At 34.4% G+C, this 19,505-nt stretch overlaps 3 protein-coding genes across 21 annotated transcripts in view; 1 reads left to right on the forward strand and 2 right to left on the reverse strand.

Moving 5' to 3' along the window:
- Positions 1 to 19,505, forward strand: part of LOC128258936 (protein encore) — a 165,035-nt gene that overhangs the window by 46,503 nt on the left and 99,027 nt on the right. The window lies entirely within an intron of this gene.
- LOC128258938 (protein nutcracker-like) overlaps positions 1 to 19,505 on the reverse strand; it is a 114,285-nt gene that overhangs the window by 39,494 nt on the left and 55,286 nt on the right. For 2 of the 18 annotated variants that reach the window (XM_052990978.1, XM_052990979.1), the window contains exon 2: positions 14,153 to 15,013. The exons of the other annotated variants lie outside the window; for them this stretch is intronic. In XM_052990978.1, coding sequence (XP_052846938.1) covers positions 14,153 to 14,189 — 37 coding nt within the window. In that variant the 5' untranslated portion in view covers positions 14,190 to 15,013. The remainder of the gene's footprint in view (positions 1 to 14,152; positions 15,014 to 19,505) is intronic. 18 annotated transcript variants of the gene reach the window in all.
- On the reverse strand, positions 8,646 to 10,187 carry LOC128258946 (sodium channel protein Nach). Its single transcript, XM_052990995.1, has 3 exons — positions 9,221 to 10,187; positions 8,983 to 9,165; positions 8,646 to 8,911 (listed from the first exon to the last, which is right to left on the reverse strand). Exons 1-3 carry the CDS (start codon positions 10,185 to 10,187, stop codon positions 8,793 to 8,795), a joined length of 1,269 nt encoding a protein of 422 aa, XP_052846955.1. The 3' UTR covers positions 8,646 to 8,792.

Below are 19,505 nucleotides of genomic sequence, written 5' to 3' on the forward strand. Positions count from 1 at the left end.
TAATATTTAATTTAATTATAAGATATAAGATTTTTAATTCAGGTTTTTAGTTTTACTATTCCATTTTTGTATCAGTGCACATAAAGCAATTATTAATGACACTTGCTTGCAGTCCTTTCTCACTGCATATTTTATGCGCTGCGACAAAGTTTGGTTGTTAAAACTGTCGCCTAATTTCGTTCTTTTCAAGGCTTTAATTCGAAATTAAAAAGATATGGAATAAAGAGGTTTGGTAACTATTCTGGTCATATATAATTTTACAGGCCTCTTAAACAATTTTTAAAGCTCTTTAAAAATGGATTAATCAAACTTATCCTTTAGAAAATCATGGTAAGAATTTACTATTATTAGTTGGAGAATTTTCAAACTTTTGTTCAACTTTGTAACTACATTTGGCTAAAACAATTTAGAGGTTAAGGAAGTGTTTTACAATTTAAATAGTTAAATTTATTTATATAAAAAAGCCTTGCTATAAAAACATTATTCATAAATTTTTTTTTTTAAAAGGTAAAGAAAGTCTTGAAACTGGTCGAAACTAAGGCAAATTAATAAATTCCTCATAAAAAAAATTTAATAATTTTTTTGGATAAAACTTGCACCATAACATACTAAAAACATCAGCTTGTTTTAAAGAAACATTTACAATCAATTGATATATATGTAGTAAATCAATATATTGTATATATATTAAAATATAAATTGTAGTGAATATTTGTTGTTTTTTTTTTTGCTTGTCTGATTAGCTAGAATTCATTTCCTAAGCAAAAATGAGCATCACTAAGCATCGCAAGAGCAGGAAAAGCTATGGGATTTTCTCTTGGCCAGGAAAAGCTTTTTTGCCAACTCTTGCTGCATTTTCTCTTTACCGCTCTCATTGGCCATTATTTTTCGGGAGAGTGTGCGTGTGTGTTTTGTTTATGCCATGTTTGTTGGCCCGGCTCGCCAAAGCCTGTTGTCCTGTCCACTCCCCAATTTTCCCCAGCCTTTGCTCGATTTATCCCCTGCCTTTCCTCTTCACCGATTTGCCCCTTCATTAATGCACGCCCACAGTCTGATTGAAATCATCAGGCAGGAGTTTTGCGGCTAGCCAGCGAGAGAAAATGCTGAATGTGAGGGGTTGGATTTTCGTGTGCGTCAATGCAATTGCCATGGTCAGGGCCATATATATATGTATTTATGCTGGTGTTTGCCTGTTGCACATGCAATCGAAAGGAGAAACCATAAACCATAAACCATAAACCATAAACCAAATAATATAACGCATTTTCTATATTAATTTTCCAGGAACTCCATCCCAAACGCAATGAAAGAGGCAAACAATGGGAACATGAATTTAATCAACATGGAGCGTGGTTTGATTTCTATAGAACGAAAACAAGTTGATGAATTATTGTAATTAAGCGAAAGAAAGGCAAAATAGAGTGGGAAAAAAGAGGCTGTAGCTAAATTAATGCCGAATGGCATGTGGCAGACAAGCAGCAAATTAAAAGAGTCCAAGTCATTAGCAGGCAACGGGATATAGACTAAGCTATAGGGTATCTAAATGAAACATAGTCACTATCGTTAGTCAAAAGCCTATAAAATCTTGAATAAAATAAGATTGAAATATATGAAGATAGGAACTTCAACAAAAAGACATTATTATCCAAAATTGAGGCCAAATATTTATGGTACAAGAAAACTTGAATAGATCTAAATGTTTATTTAAATACTAAATATCTATAACAAGAGTAAACTTAAATTGATTTATCTTCAATCCAAAAAAAAACACAAATTGGATTAAACTAAGATTGAAATATAGTTACTATATTCAATTAAAAGACATTATTATTAAAACTTAATGAAATATAGTTACAATATTCAATTTAAAGACATAATTATCCATACTTGAACAAACTAAAGTTTTAATATATATACTAACCTCAATCAAAACTCGATTAGGCTAAGATAATTAACTTTAAATAAATACGGAAACTCCATTTAGTAAAATGGAACTTAAGAAGAAAATATTATTACGTATACGTATTTATAAGCATACGCCTTTGGCTCATAATTAAAAATTTTACAGATTTATTTATACCCAATGAAATTTTGAATAAACTAAGAGAATATTCACTAAATCAAGGAGTTTAAACCTCTTTAAAATTTAAAATAATTGCTAATAACCGGTGCATTTTATTCGATACAATCCAGAGCAACTCAACAATGAAACTATTGAAGTTGGGGGAGAAGTGTCGCCGAGATACTATAACTTTTGCGTTGATGAGCAAACACTTCAAAGTCATAACTCGATGGCAGTGAGTGTCCTGCTGCCCTTCTCGTTTCCTGCCGCGTCCTTGGCCATGTCCTTCTGCCCCGTGTCCCTGTCCTTTTGGTCCTTCGCTCAGCATCACCATCAATGCCAGGCAGCATCATTGTCATCTGGCTACGAGGAAAACCCACAATAGTGACACGCCGAAAAGGAAGTGTGCGCCTTTGCGCACAAGGTTAAACATCGGGATCGCGTCTAAATATAAACCAGTGGCACACAGCGATTTGAATTGGAATTCCCGCAATCGCCAGGGCAAGACCGAAAGCTAATCAAGGCCAGGAAAACATTGGAGCTGCCCTCAGGGAAAATCCGACTTCATTTCGAATGCGCAACAAGGGAAAATCTTCGTCTCTTACCAAAAATATATAGAGACATAAGCAAAACCCAATGCCAAGTAGTTGGTATAGAAAACACAAGTTTACACAATTTTATGGATGCTACAACGAATATATAGAAGCTATAGCAGCTGAGATATGTGAGACAAGCACGCAATGAATGCCAAAACACGCAGAAAGAGACGGGTGGAAGGTGCAGAGAAAGAGACAGCCAGATGAAACAAAGAAAGGGACAGGGAAAAACTATAGCGGCGGCGGCGAACATCCTTCCGCTTTGTTCTTCTCGATTGACAAGGGAAATAGGGGGGGGGGAAAACGGATAAAAGAAGGCCAAAAAGAAAACACACAACAAACAACAGATAGCTCTGGTGAAGAATCACAAAAAGGACGGCTGCCAGCATTGAGCGAAATGCCAAGGAAAATGAAAAATAAATACCCGAAAATGCAATTGAAATTTTTCGGACACAAACAAAAACAAAAAGACAACAAGGATAAACAAAAAAAAAAAACAAGGATAAACAACTGTAGAGAAAAAAATAATATACGCTTTTAGACTTTTCTCAAGTGTTTAATACTCATTAAGAAAATGGTAGAAAGCTGTATATAAAGAGTTTTTAAAAAATTTAATTTTTGTTAAACATTTACATTGTTAAGATATTTTCCTTTTAAATTGGTCAAAGCAGCTGTTTAATATTATTTTCTGCACCTCGATTGCTTTAAATTTGTATATTTTTTACATTTTTTTATATGCCAATTGCCGAAATGATAATAAATAAAAAAGCAACAAAGGACAAATAGCTGGAGCAACACATCAGAAACTGCTTACATAATCACAAAAATACATAGTCAGAGCCTCCGAAAGAGAGAGCATGACACGGTTAAAAAGAGAGAGAGCATGAGGGAGCCTTGGAGCCTGTGAACTTGGCTTTCAATGTTGTGTGCGACTTGAACTTGAATTCGCTGCTTTTCGCCGACAAACACGGCACGTGCTGGGAAAATGAGAAAACCGGAAAGCTTTTGGCTCTCTTAAAATGTTCGCCCGTTTCTCTTACGCAAAAGGAAAACTTTTCCTTTTGCATTAAATATGCCAGTGACGCAAGTTATCAAAAATTTATCAGCTAAAAGAGAAGAGCAACAGGAATAACAATGATGTGCCATTGTCCTTTAAAAAGAAAAACTATTTCGGCTTATATTTTAGATTTTTTCTGAGGATGCAAACAGGTTGTTTGCTTGGCAGACAAAGGACCTCTGTATTAGAGTAGTTTCCAGTTTGATTTTTTTGGAGTTGAAAGAAAGGACGAGAAAATTGGCCAAATTAAATTTTAATAATTAAATGCACACAAAGACGAGGGCACGTGCAAAATTTGCATGCGAAATTCGGTTAAGAACTCAGCTCAGCGAGCGCACATGCCGTTGCATAAATAAAATCGCTTTAATGCGACGCCCACACACAACTCAACACAACACACACACACACACACACACACACACCAAACACACTGAAAATGACAATGACAGGGATGAATCTCGAGTCCTGGATGTTCCCGCCAGGCAGTGTCAACTTTGATTGAACGGACAGGACGACGAGAAAGGAATCCCGCCTCGATTGAGACTTTCGTCCCTGAAAAGCATTTGCATAAGACTCCGCTCCGGGAGGACTTACACAATGGTCAAGGGCAGCGGGGGAAAAGCGGAAAAGCGGATTGGAAAGTCGTCGGCAAAGGAAAATCATGTAAATCGCAAAGCACAAAATTGATGCAGGCAAAATAGTCGTTAGGCGGGAACAAAACGGGGAGAGCTCTTCACCAAAATCGATACAAATTATTTTGAATTATTTTTTTTTTTTGTAATTGGGCGAAACGATTCAATTTGTTTGACGAAGGAGAAATTACTTTGGCATACGTAATTTGAAGAATTTAATACTAAATGTACATTTGCAATCAAAATAAAAGTTAGTTCATTTTTATTTAAATTTTTAAGACTTCAGATAAAAGAAACGTAACTAAATTTAATTTTTGCCGAAAATATTCTTACTTACATAACGTAAATAATTTTTTTTTTTTTTGTCAATATGAATGTTTCTCTTAGTTCACTAAAAATTCCAAAATATAAAAAACAAAGAATTAAAAAGTATATCATTTTTATTTGGATATTTAAGATTCAAATTGAAAAACATTTTTTTTTAAATATTTATATATTTTATTAAAAAGCAATAACTTCCGTATGAAAATAAATTGACAAGCAAAATATGAAAATATATTTGTTACAACTCCTATCTTGTATGACTTTGAAACCAAGCGCATATTTTACGAATTTCGCTGTACATAATTTTACACAAGCAAATTCAATTTGCATTCCTTTAAACCACAACAAATTGTCCCATATCATGGGCGAGTGAACAAGCTCGTTCCTTATTGCCGAAAGTCCCCACGAAACAAACTTATCCCTGGAGATCTGGGAAATATTTAGGCAAAAGGGGAAAGAAGGAAGAGCTTAGATAAAATACAGAATCCTTGGGACTACTTCGCTCCGTCGCACGTAATTCATTTTTATGAGATGCCGCAACTTGTTGGCTCTGGACAGTTTGGTTTTAGCCAACTTAACGAAAACAAATGATAATCATTTTCATTCTCATTTTCCACCCGCATAATGCAAATAGCCCAAAAAACAAGTCGACAACTTGGCTTTGGCCCCGGCCAAATAGATAAATAGAAAGTCCTTCTCATGGCCAAGGTTGTCAACCTTCTTTTTTATTTTTTCTTTTTATTTTTTTGGCTGAGAGCCAAATTGCTGCGACTTGGTTGCAGGAAAACCAAACCGCGAACAATGGACGGACAAAAGGAAAAATCACAGAGGAAGTCCTGCAGACGGGACAGCAACAATAAATATTGTCGACTGCAGACAAGTCCAAGGATAAGCTCATAATTAACTTGGCCAACATGTCGAAGTTGAGTGAGCAGCTTAAATTGAAATCGTTTCTCCACAAACAAAAAAAATACATAAATCAGGCAGAGAAAAAAACAAGAGCCTACACTCAAAAAAAATTGTCATTTACTGTGAAATGAAATGAAACAAAATGGGAAAATTTAAGAATGTATAAACACCATAGCTTATGCAAATGGTGAGGCACAACCAACTTAACTTGCTACAAACAAGGTGGCAACGCCGGCCGTAAAACTAACTAGATGAGTATTACATTAACACTACGAAAGTATCATAATAAAACTTAACTCATCGGTAATTAAACTAAAACGTTTAGTATTAATTTTAAAACTTAATCTTTACTACCGTCTGTAATTTATTTTCAAGACAAACTTGTTAAAATTTTTGGTGTACAAAGAAAAAACGGAAAATTGTTGCACACAAATGCGTTGTAATTGCCGAAATCAAATGGCCGTAATTTACGTTGACAAGGACCCAGCTACGCTTTTATATATGCAAATCTCCTGGCCCAGGACGAAAGTCGAGTACATGTGTGTGTGTGTTTGAGTGTGTTTGCGTGTAGGTGGACAGTTGAGGAAGCTGCTGCTGCTGCTGCTGCTGCTGTTGTTGCTGGCCAAAAATGTTCCATATTAGAATTATGCAAATGAGACAGTCAACATCGATGCAGGCTTCTGGTAAAGTGAAGGAAATGGATATGGAATGGGTATGCCTTAATGTCCTTGAAGCATTTCTACCACATCCGAACGGAGTTTGTTGAGCAACAAAACACAATGGCAGGCAATTTGAGACACAAGCTTAAACTGTTCGAAATGTTGAATTTGAAGCAATTTCATTTCAAGTTTGCAACAAAAACTTTTCCTCGACCACTACCCACACATGCAGACATGATGGCCTTTGGAAATACGTTTTTGCGCATGTTGCTAATGGTAATAATGTCCACTTCTAAAGAAATTAAACAAGTTTTTCGCACCTTAAAAAGTGTTAATTTACTTTAAACTTGTTCTCACAACTTTTTTGCATTGAATATTGACTTTTTTAGAAGAAGTAAGAAAGTAAAAGTAAGGTAAAGTATCCAAACCAGACGATTTTTTGTATATTTAACAATTAGCAATTAATGACCTTGTTGTATTTTTTTTTAAACTAACATTGTGCTAAAGTTTTTTCTATAAAATGTTATATACAATTTCTGAAAGCAGATATATTGTTGTACTATGTTTTTATAACTAAACTTAAATATAAGCATCTATAGAAGTTTTTATTTTAAAGTATTTTGTTATATTTTTGGAATCATGAAATCCTCTTTATATGAAGTTGAAAATAAAATGTATTTAAAAATATAAATAAAACCGAAAAGCAATCATTAAATTCCTTTGGTCCCCTAAAAAACTAAGAGCTATTTCCAGAGTCTACCCACGCAAGCTGTGGAGGTCTCAAATTCCCCAAATTAGTTGCCGCTAAATCGAACTACTCAAATTGAGAGTAATGTGACACATTAAGCGATTCCAATTGAATTTTCCTCGAAACTGTTTCCCGGAAAAGCCATTCTGGAATGCCTTTGATCAGCGGCTCATCAACCGGCAAAAAAAAATTAAGGGAAATAAAAATTATAATGCCAGGACAAGCCGCCGCCGCATACGGAATACTTTAAAAGGAACGCTGAAGGTTCCTCCGCTCAGAGATATTTATGTATAAATTTTTTTCTCATTTTTTTTTTGGAAGGTGAAGGACACGGCATCGCATGTCCTTGCATCCAGTGGCTCTATGTGTAAAATATATAGAGCAGATATCCGCTTTAGCGCCGCTTTTTCCCCGTAAATCAACGGAGCTGGAGGAAAATCACTTAGGACCATGACGCGCTGCCCTGATAAGTTGGCGGTTTTAAAATTAATGGAGACGTTTGCCTTGCTCAATGTTTTTCTTGCCCCCAGATGGCTATTAAAATGTGTGTGCTGCTTCTAGATTTTACTCTACGCTTAGGATTGCAGTTTTTATCGCCAGATTTTTGATAATTCATGGCTTAAGTTCGATTTTATGAGCTTCTCTGTCTTCCATTTCAATTGATTGAACATGATTTGTGATAACTGAGAGAAGACCATAAAAATTACACTTAATTCAACACAATGTACGCCTGTTAAGCAAAAGCTTTTCCTACAAGCTTTTCTAAAGGAAGTGCTTCTTAGCTGATTTCATTACTTTTAAAAGCTTTCGTTAAGCTTTTCCCTGTTAGTTAGCAGTCTAACAACAGAATCTGTTAGCTAAGTTTTTGAATTTTTAAATTTAAACTTTTAGTTTACAAACTTACGCTATAGAATGTAGGGACACCTTTTTCTTGGGAAAACTCACCTGCAACGAAAGAAAGAAGAATTTTATTATTCAAAAGTTGACAAGTGGTTTGAGAAAAATCAATACAGAAAAGCGCACGTTAAGGTGCACTTAAGAACAGTTCTCACACTCACACAAATTCACTGAAAGAAAATAATACTAAGCCAGATAATAAAATTAAATGGATCGTCTTGAGGTTATTTCTAAGAAGTTTAAATTTATCTTTTAATAAGTTTTTTATGTAAAAGTTCCCTGTTAAAAATCGATTTTTCAGTTTTTGTTAATATTGCATTTTTATTACAAGTCTTGGACATTTATTTAAAAAAATTTGTATTGGTTATAAAATAACGATTTATAACAAAAATTAAATTAAATGCTTTTCGCTTTCTTTCTAAGATTTTAATACATTTTCCTATACTAAAAGTTATTGTTTAATACAATTATTTTTACTTTGGTCACTATTTTATTGATTTAAAAACTTTTTTTTGCTTTAAATTGTATTTCTTCAGATCTAAAAAACATTTTAAATATATAAACATTTTTTTGTAAAGCTTACATACAAGGAAAGACATTTTTCTGTATCTTTTTGTTGTCATTCAGTAGTCATCAAGTGGAACCCCAGGCGATGAATTGCGAACAAGCCGGGAGACGATGAAAAAGGGGCTCAGCAGACCACTTAACCTTGATGATCGGCACACTCCAGCTAAGCCCCACCCTTCGCCCATTAGCCACCCACTCTTTTCCCTTTTTTTTACTCATTTATTTCATCTCAGTTACAATTCAAGTCATCAAGATTAATGTGACCCTGTCGCTCGCACGTTGTCACCGAGATGAATCACAACAAATTTGCCCACACGGCGTATGGGTAACATTTAACTTAATTAAATCTCTGGCTGCCGAAGATAGTTGGACCATAGGCGAAAGACCATAAAATAGATCAACTCGAAGAAGCTGATGAGAGAGCAGCCAATGCAAATGCCCAGAACACCACCAATGTTTGCTAGTGTGGTTTAAATAAATATAAAATTCATTTAATTGCATAGTATGTTGTTAAACGTTAAATAAACTCACACAGCACTTGATACCAATGATAGAGTATATTGGTTTTGTACAGCTGGCGATGTGGTGTTTTAAATTTAATATACAATTCACTTCTCCAAGGATGCAAATTGCCTATGACTTTTTTCTTTAGTCTATAAAACAATTGATTGCACAGCGGAAAACATTGCGGACACTGAGCTGGTGACCAGTTTTCTGTATGTTTATTAAAATTAAATAATTTTAAAGAGTTATGAAATGAAAAACTCACTCTCCACCAACTGCAAACAATTTATATTCTCCAGAGTACAATGCAGTTTAAAGTTTTCCTCGCTCAACCCAAACGGATATGGCACACACTGGCAATTAATTAAGGTGGCTTTTATTCTACACTCGTTGAGGCACTTTTCCCTACTTTCGCCCTCTTGAGAAAAATAACAACCTCGCTTTTCTATGGCATACGCTCTTAATTGAGGATTTCCCTGAAGTTCCATAACTTCTACTTGTACAGCTGCCATTTCACCAGGGTTAATACTAATTCTACCCAGCCAACTAGGAATATGTAAACTAAAGCCAGGGAAATTATCGTTTAAAGGATAAGCATCTTCTTGTGAGGAATCTAGAAAAAGGGAAAGTTCTCCCGTGAGATTTGCCCTATTTAAAACACAGCAATTGCCTTGAATAGTAGCTTTTAATATAAATAATTCTGAACAATTGGCAGAGATTTTTTGAAGTTTACATTTTATTATTAAAGTTTCGCAGGCTGGTGACAAACTTAACAAAAGAGAGGTAATATTTTTTATATCCGGTAAACTATATTGAGAAACTTCCTCTGATTCAACAGACAAAGAATCAAAATAACCAGAAAGCAATGACAATTTCCTTAACAAATATTCCTGGGATTTATTATTGGGATTATCTATATCCTGTACATAATTTATAATTTTTCTGCCACTAAACCTATAGCCACTACATATTCTTAACTCGGGCAAATACATTTCATCTTCCGCTACTTTTAATTCCGAGAGATCTGTAACAGTTGAGTAGCTGAGAAATTCCAGAATCATTTCGAACACGGCATAGCCAGCCAATATTATGCCAAAACTAATAAACAAAAACCAGAATATTCTCTGAACTCGGCGTTTTCTGATAAAGTAAAGCAGACCGAAACCGTTAAGACTTGTTTTTCGAAAATATTCCACAACTGTTCGATTGAAAGCAGTCACAATTCGAGACATTTTGGCGGCACTGAAGTGTACTTCGTTGTCTGCAGGATATTTTATAGCCCCTTCAGATGGGTAATTATGGTATTGAAATACCCGATCAACCAGTGAAGATAGAACTTCAGTCAAATAAATAATGTCAAATTATATTTTACTCAACAAGTTGGGGGCGTGGCGAAGTATACATTAATGGAAATGGTAAATGTCGAGTATTGTAAGTCGAAACATGCAACGACTGTCAACTGTAATTTACCACACAGTTACATGCAAACACAGACACACACCCATACATGCAAATCGAAAATATCACGCTAATGCGAGGGGTTGCATATTAATGGGTTTTTGGTAGGAAAATACCATACTCTAAACAAAATTATGAATTGAAAACGTAATTCGCAGTAAATGTATACTTGATGATTTGCAGTACGTTTCATTTAAATTATTTTTGATGCAGTATTAAAGTTGTTTGAATTAAGTTATTGAATTATATTAAAACCTTTAATTATAAATTATATTATTGAATAATTAAGAAAGTTGTATCATGTAACCTACAATAAATTTAAAAACAATCTTAACAAAATGGAAAATTCGAAATATAACACAAATTTAAGCCATAACATAAAAAATAATAGAAGTTCTAGCTAGCCAGCAGTAAGAATGACCCAATTAAACTGAAAATAAAATTTTGGATAAGCTTTTGTTGCAAGACAAGAACACCCCTTAAAGTGCAGCAATAAATGTTCCAAAAACTTTACTACATAATCCTATTCCAGCTTAAATCTCTGGCACTTGTTGGCAAAACCGAGAATAAAACTAATCAAGAACGTGTATATACTTTTGCTGCCCCAAAGCGAGAAACTAGCTTCTAATCTTCCCTGCTTTCTCTTTCCCCCGCCAGTACATCCATCTCTTTCATAACCCCAATATACCCCTCTCTTTCATTACCTCAAATAAAGACTCTCTCTTTCCAAACACAATAAACCAACTGGGCAAACAAGTTGAAGAGCTAAAACGCAATCCGAACAAACAACATCTGTGGGATAAAACTAAATAAAAGTGAACAACAAATTCCAATAAGAAGCAAACAGACTAACTGACACACACGCACACATGTGAGATGCGAAACAAGAAGAAGAAGCATACACACAACCCACACACAATAATTTCCGGTTCAATTAAACGCTTGTTTATTTATTTATTTATACGTAGCTTCTACGGGTGTTTTCACTTCCAGATGAGAGGGGTGTAAAACCGAAGGGGAGGTGGTGGTACGTTGTGTTTTCGATTTAATTGTGGGGGCACAGACTTGGAAGAGGAAGAACAGAAATTCCACTAATTTGTTTATGAATGAACTTGGCCCATAGAATCAAAAATGTGGCACAAATGTCAAAGATGAAAAGGTTGGCATTTAAAAAGTTATTGATGTGTAGATGTTAAGTCAAAATAATTTACAGGCAGTTAGTTTAAAATGATATACAAACCGAATAAGTTTTTAAAAATCATTGCTTCTCTTAAATCAAAACTTTGTTCGAATATTTGTGAAATACTCTGAACACTAAATGCTTAAAATGCTTTTAAATCTATAAGCTGAATACTAAATACTTAAAATACTTTACTTTAAATTAGCCACTTTAAAAGGCAGTTAATAAATTTGTGCACCTGTTATTAGCTAAGAAAACACCTTGAGAATTGATAATTTTGTCAAGAAACTGGCGACCTTAGAATGGATTAGCAAAGTGGTTAAAGGCGAATGCCAGTGGCGGAATTTATGCAGCCGTAAAAACGGGGAAATTGCTAAAGGGAATTTGTGGAAGCTGGAGAAAAAAGGTGGTGGTGATTTCGAAGGAATGAAGACAAGGGCAACTAACCGCAAAATGATTGCATACTTTAATGGGCCAAGCACTTAGGCAGCCTCCTTTCACCGCTTTCTCCGCTTGCACCCCTTTTACCCACTTTCTCTACGGTTGTCTCGATTTCCTTGCTTCCGCTGTAAAATTGCATCAGTAAAAATAGCGCAAAAATTGAATAAAACTAACTAGGAAGAGAAAAAGTGGGCGGCAAATGGGCGTGTGCAACGCATAAATGTGAAAGGTTAGGACTTGCAATGCGTGTCAGGAATGCAAGAGAGCCAGAAGAGAGTGGAGAAAGGAGAAGAAAGGGTAAGAGAAAGCGGTCAAAGAAAGGGTTAAGTGCTTACTCATACTTTGTGGCTTACGGAATGCAAAAGCAAGGAAAAAGGGGCTAAGAACCAGCAAAAGGATGCTGCTAAGTGCCCAAAGGCATTCTCTGGACTCGCAAGTCGCAGGAAATGCCTCAAACAAGATGGTTGAAGAATGCTAGCCATTCACAAGGAATTTCAAATTCCAGGTGTTAAAAATAAAGTTTAGATATACCCAAAATAAAAATTTTTTTTTGGGTGTACACTACATTTATCAACACAAATAAAGTGAGTAAGAAATGTGCAGGACTTTAAAAAGAGAAATAATAAAAATAACGAAAATACACTGAAATTAAAATTATCCTTAACATTTAAAAATTAGTTTTAAACATTTTTATTTAAAAAAAATTTTTTGGTTTTCAATGTTTCTTTCTTTCAAACAAATTTATCTGATGCAATTGAAATTAATAATAAGGCAATTTTCTTTTCTTTATTTTTTTTTTTGTTAGTTTAATTTTGGGTGAACACTGAAATACCTGCTATTCTGCAAGTGCATTTATACAAAGGTTAACATTCAATTAAATTTAACCTCAAAGCAGCAAACGGTAAACCGATAAAATAAAGTGCAGTCAAGGCTGAGCTTGACTGACAATCAGGACAAACTGAAAAAACCACAAGGTAAGCAAAGAATGCACTTCACCTTTAAACAAATCAAGCCACCACTTTGTATACATTACATACCTTACATATTCCAATCTAAACAGATAAACAAACTCAAGGACCTAGCCGACAAAATTCCACAAACATTCAGCCAAAAGCGAAAACAACAAGGAAAGTGCAAAAGGCAACATAAAAATCACATTGCACTCAAAAAGGCTATCGAGTAATTTACACACACAGAGACACGAACGAATGGCAGGACGAAAATATAACAAAAAAAAATACTGTAGCCCATAAAAAACCATGAAAAGTCGCGAAAAGCCCAAAAACAGTAGAAAATCGTCATGTCATGACTTGCACACCAACAAAAAAACACAATATTCAATCTGCTATAAAAAATGTTACAAACTGCTGTTAAGTTAATGTTAAGAAGGAAAACTTAGCAGAGAGAGAGATGTTATGTGAATAAAAAGATGGAAAAGTTAACAGTGAGAGAGAAAATAAGGATAAAAGAGCGCGCAGAATGCAGAGCGCAGGCTCTCATTTCCTTTTTAGTGACGTCGTCTCGGTGACGTTGCATAGAAAAATGCGAAAATGCGTGTGCAGTAGGATGCGAGAAAAACCGAAAAGAACGTGACAAAATAGAAAAAGCCCTAAGCTGTAAATCTGTTTTTCTTCTCAGGTTTTTCTCGCCTAATGAGCGGAAGGAAAAACCGAACGAGTGAGGTGGGAAAGAAGTGGCTTATAAAAGGTAGACGATTGACAATTGAAAAACATTCAGTGGGATCGACTGGAGGAAAAAATAGTGCTGCCAACTTTCATTCAACTTATAAGTTTCTTTTTTAAATATATTAAATATATTTCACATTTTAGCTAAAAAGATTCTCAAACAATTGTTGTTTGAGTACTTATTCAACCTTCCATGCCTTATGATCTCCCTTCAAATTCTCAGCGATTAATTTTTTTAGTAGTTATGATATTAAATATTAATATTATTAATATAAGATTTTGTTTCTCTGTCTTATTTTAAATATAATGGCCTTCATAGTCAGGTTATTTGAATGGGTACCTATAAACGTGGCTATATCTTTTGAAATTAATTTAAATAACTTTTTTTTTGCTGTGTATTCACACACGTTTTCAGCACTTGTTTTTTTCCTACCTTTGAAACAAGCACAACCCATGATGTAGCCCATCATCAGCGTGGCTTTGATGTCGCCCTTCAAGCTGATTCGCTTGTCTCTCAATTAAATCCTTATCCTCCACACTTTTTTTGAAGTTGTTGAAGCTGTTGTTATTGGTGATTTTGTTGGTGTTTTGGTTGTTGATTTGGTTGTTGTTGTTGATGTTCGAGTCTTGGTAAATTGAACGACATCGGGAAATGTGAAGTTGAAAATGGCAGTTATGGGAATATAAACTTAATCTTTCGCTGCTCCGCTGCTCACTGTCTTTTCGGCCATGTATTATTTAACACGCAATCTGGGTTTATGGGACCTTAGCGTCCGGACCTTATCACTCTTAACGGTTAGCGGGAATTTATGCAATAAGCCCCATGAAACTTTTATTTATTATTGCACACCGTTCGTCATACACACACACACACACACACTCAAACTTTGATTTACACTTGACTTTATCACATATGTTCTGGGTTCTTGATTGGTATTGTTGTTGTTGTTATCTATTGCTAATAAAGCCTATCAAATTTGATTTCGCTTTTTTTTCTTTTATTGATTATCACTTCAAATTGGTTTTAGTTTCTTATGTTGCGTCGTGCTCTTTTTTTAGTCGTCTTGCCTCTCTGATTGCTTTTCCTTTTTTGGCTTTCGATTTTGCGGAATTATCTTTGTGCGATGATTGTGGAAAATTTGCTCATTCTCGATGATTTCACTCGTTGGCTGTTTTATATCTCCTCTTTCGTTCAATTGTGCGCTTGCATTTTGTAATTTATTTAACTTGATTGTGCAGTTGTTGTGGTTTGTGTTTATTGAGTTTTAATTTATAATATCACAAAAGAGAATCTCTGACACGCCAGCAGGAACCAATTAAAATGGTTATTAATAATTATGTGAAATTAATCATAAACATTTAAGGAAGCTGTAGACGCTTTTTGTGCTTGAATTTCGGTTGGGTGAATATATATTTTTGGGGTTGATAAATTTGTTGATGACTTTATGATAAAACCGACGGATAGACAAGGGCATTTACTCGGAAAATGTATTTATAGCAGGGGGGATCAGAATGCGTCAAAGTTCTCGAGTTGAAATTGGTTATTAAGCCCCCAATAAATTAAATGTCATTGATTTCTAAAGATTAAATATAATCTTATTTCTCGAATGTTAATACTAAAAATGTATATTAAAAACAGAAATTGTAATTAAATATGAAATATAAAATATTTGATATCTTAAATAATGAACTATGGTAATAGAAAATCTTCTGCTAAGGCTATTTGTTTGAAATAATTTGATTATTTAATTGTGTCCTATCAACCATGAATAAAAGCACTTACTATCTATTTACAAAATACAAAAAATCAATTTACGCAATCAAGTTTGAGACGTCAAAAACACTCATGACCACTTTACACATGGTTTAAATTTCAGTGGCAACTTTAAAATGGCAAATGCTGCCCACTTGAAAGCCACTGGCCTGAATTGTAGCCATATTTGCTTAAACAAGCAGCCCATTGTCCATAAATAAGCGGCAGACACAAACAAAAACACTCGCAGCGAATCTGTCAGTGGCCCAAATTGATACAGATTATCCGAAAGCCAATGCGACAGGCACGGGCCGATATATATACTATAATATATAAAACGAAAAAAAAGACAGAGGGAGGAAAAATTGTGACTGCATTGATCAAAAATCCACCCACAAAAATTCCAATTTAAACTGGGAGCTTTATTCAATGGAACAATGATTCTGGGAATAAATAAGAACCGCGAGAAGAGGCAGCTTCAAAAATGAGAAATGAAATGAAATACCGGAAGTTGCAGTGAGACAAATTTCTCGCCAGCCAATTGATCATAATTAAACACAAGCACACACAGCGAAACAAACATGGGAATCAACGAACGAACGACCACATCAAGTATACGCCACCATAAAAGTGAATTTTTTGCGCGCGAGAATTATAATTGATGGCGCCCACATTCTGTACCAATATCTCTTCCATATTTCCCCCTTTCCCCCCATCTCCTCCCGTTTCTCGTTTTTTTCGCACAGTGTGGATTTTATGGCCCCGGCTGGAGGTCAGTAGCACATGCTTTCGTATCCAGAGGTGAAACGATTCGGGGATTGAGGGGCAAGACATTGACATTGTCATCATTCGACTTTTATGGCGCCTTTAAAAATGTATCTCGAAATTGTTGCCTTCGCTGGAGCGAAGATGGCGAAATGCGAGTTGAGTAGCAAGTGGAGGAAGTGAAATTTAAAGGCGGAAAACGAATTTTAAACACCCTCAACTTAGGTCGAATTTGTTTGTGTTCAACTTTATAAGCAGCTACCAATCAATCAATTACAAAAATAAATGGCAGTTCAAAAGAACAGTGAAAGGTATTCTATGATATTAAGGTTTAATTTAATTAAGAAAATCTAGGTTAAGAATAGGCAAATTTTAAGCAGGAGTACAAAGGAGTACAAATTAAATAAACTTAAAATACTTTAAAAATGTATTGAGACTGATAATGTAGAAAAGTCGAGGAAGTGGAGGGAAAACGAATTTTCAGCACAATAAAGTAAAGACAAAATGATTTGGCAACTGCCAATCAATCAATAAAATAATTGAAATTTTAAAAGAGCAGCTAAAAGGTATTCCAGAATATCATACGACTTTTTTGTTTAGTTTAGTTGAAAAAATTCATATTAATAATAGACAAATGTATTTTATGCAGCTTTTAAAGGGTTAAAAACTAAATAAATAAACTGGAAATACATCACAAACTTCTTAAAGCAAAAAATATATACATGATATATACCAACCACAAACACATTCATTAATATCCCCTATCTTTGCTTATCAAATTTCCCACCATTTTTCAAATTAACCTCCACTTCCAGAAATGTTTAGCACTCCCCAAACGAACAATAGGGTATGAATGTGAAATGAAAAATGAAAAAATGAAAGATTGTTGTGAGCTGTTCAGTTTGTTTTTCGCCCATTTGCTCTTTAGCTCTGCCTTTTGGCAACATGTTTACACTGGGGGGAACTGCGAAAACAATAAATCGGAAAAACGGCGAAAAGAATTTCCTAATTAATGAGGTTGTGAGGGTCGAGGCGGCCGAAATACTTGTATACATATATATCCTGAGAAATATAAATTTGAACAACAAATTAGTAAGTAGATCGGCATAAAATAATGAAAAGCAAACCCTGTTGAGCCATTTGCATGTGTGTTGTCTCGCGAACAGGAACCGGATATCCAAATGTCGGAATTACGAGCGTCGGACATGCAACCGAAAAAAAACCATATATATATAGGTAGGAAAATGGGAGTGGACTCTCGTCTCTATTTGGTCACCCCGATTGGACTATTGACTTGAACACCCCACCAAACCCTGTGTTTTCCTTTCTTCTGGATTTTAATTAGCCAAATTAAATTCGCTTACAAACAAAACAGAGCTGTGAATGAAAATCGATTTAGCGCGGGCGACTTTGCACATTAATTTCCATTATAATAGATAGATATTTGTCCGTCCGCTGGGAGGGTAAACAAATTGGAACGAATTCATTCATCAGGTGACCTCAACTAATGAGCCGGTTAGCCAAAACAAATAAAACAAGAAAACCACATCAGGTGGAGAGCCAAAAAAAAATTGAATAAAAACCGCGGTGGAAATAATATTAAATTGTTCGCTTTAAATTGTTAACCCAAATTTTGAATGAAAAAAACATTTGGACTACATATATCTTTTATTCATTGATTTATGTGAAAAATTAGATTCAATTAAGGGTTTTATTTAAATTAAGACTTAATTTATAATTTTCTGATTCATATAACTATTTAATTCAAATAGTGAATTTTTTTCCAAAATTTGATTGAATACAAATAATGATTATCAATTATAAAACACCCTTGATGACTAAGTACATCCAACCTTCGAGGAAAAGAAGCAAGAATAACATTCCTATAAAATGCTGGCTAAGATTACGAGAGTCGTCGAGACAGTAGAAATCTCCACACACTCCCATTGGCTCCAACTAGTTGCATTATCAGGGTGACTCAATTAGGTATTGTGTACTCTATATATAGAAGATATATATATGTATTTCTTATCTCCAGCAATGCTGTTTTAATAAGATTTCATTTTGGGGAAGAGCCGAAACAAGAGGAGAATCTTTATTAGATTAGAATGCGGAGATTGGTGGGAAATACGATATGGGATTGGCAAAAGTAAATATTGTATATTAAATTATGTATTGCTGGCTTAATAAATATGTTATCATAAAATATTTATCTGACTTTAGTCAACATTGTATCATAAATTGTAAATATTTTTCATCCTCAAGTGATATCACCTCCTTTTGTTTGCATTAAGCAAATATTTAATTTGATGTATGACAGATTTCTTTGGGATATCTGTGAAACATTTTTATGCTAGTCTAGTTGCTAAATTAATTTTTATAATAGTTTAGATGTGAAGTCTAGTTGTTAAATTAAAAATCTTGCATAAAAAAATTACCATAGAGAAAACTGAAGCAGTTGAAGTTTGAAAAAGTTTTTACTTTACAAACTGTTATAATAATTGAAAATAAGATAAGGCAAATATATATGAACATATCTTCCTTTGTTGGTTCGATATCTCTTTTGCTGGCAGTTCAATATACTCTTATCTATTTAAGCAAACTTTCGTTTTTCTTTCAGTGGTCATTAACTCTAAGCACTTGGCCATAAAAATGAAATGAAATGACTAATGGCCATAACTCACTTAGGCATAAGCTCCCAGCGGGAATCGAAAACGAGAGCAACAGGATGGGTGTTCACTGTACGGCGCACTCTCATTACAAAGTGCGTGACCTATCCCAACAATGACTGCAAAGTGTTTTCCTCAGCGGGGAAGGCTATCAATTTGATGACAGACACAAAGTCGAAGAACTTGAACTCAAGAGATGATTCATCAGTGCATAAGTATGTGTATAGAAACAGGAGAAATAAATAAAAATAATAATCGAAAACGTCTATTTATCAGTCAAATGATTTTAAAATAGCCATACTCATACACTTGCAGAACTTGTTACACAGACAAACACACACATATGCACAGCAGGGATGCAATGGGAAAATGAACAGGAAAAAGGTGGTCGACCTCGGAAGGGGAAAAAAAAACCGTTGCAACATTTATCAGAGCAGGAAATTCGCATACAAAATGGATTATAAAAATATATTAAAACTCAGATATATATAAAAGGTATGCCCATTTAATAGTTATAAGTTATATGGTTTAGTTTTTTTTGGGATTTTCAAATGAAACAATTAATTTTGAAATGAAAGTTTATAAAAACAATGCAAAAC

Source organism: Drosophila gunungcola (assembly GCF_025200985.1).
Source record: "Drosophila gunungcola strain Sukarami chromosome 3L unlocalized genomic scaffold, Dgunungcola_SK_2 000005F, whole genome shotgun sequence".
In the NCBI taxonomy this organism is placed as follows: Eukaryota; Metazoa; Arthropoda; class Insecta; order Diptera; family Drosophilidae; genus Drosophila; species Drosophila gunungcola.

Excerpts from the sequence above, each read along its gene's own strand:
- LOC128258946 (XM_052990995.1), bottom strand. The coding sequence starts at position 10,187 with ATGTCTCGAATTGTGACTGCTTTCAATCGAACAGTTGTGGAATATTTT. Across the intron at positions 9,166-9,220 it reads TTGTTTGCAGTTGGTGGAGA|AAAACTGGTCACCAGCTCAG; the intron begins GTGAGTTTTTCA and ends ATAAACATACAG. Across the intron at positions 8,912-8,982 it reads TCATTGGTATCAAGTGCTGT|CAAACATTGGTGGTGTTCTG; the intron begins GTGAGTTTATTT and ends AAACCACACTAG.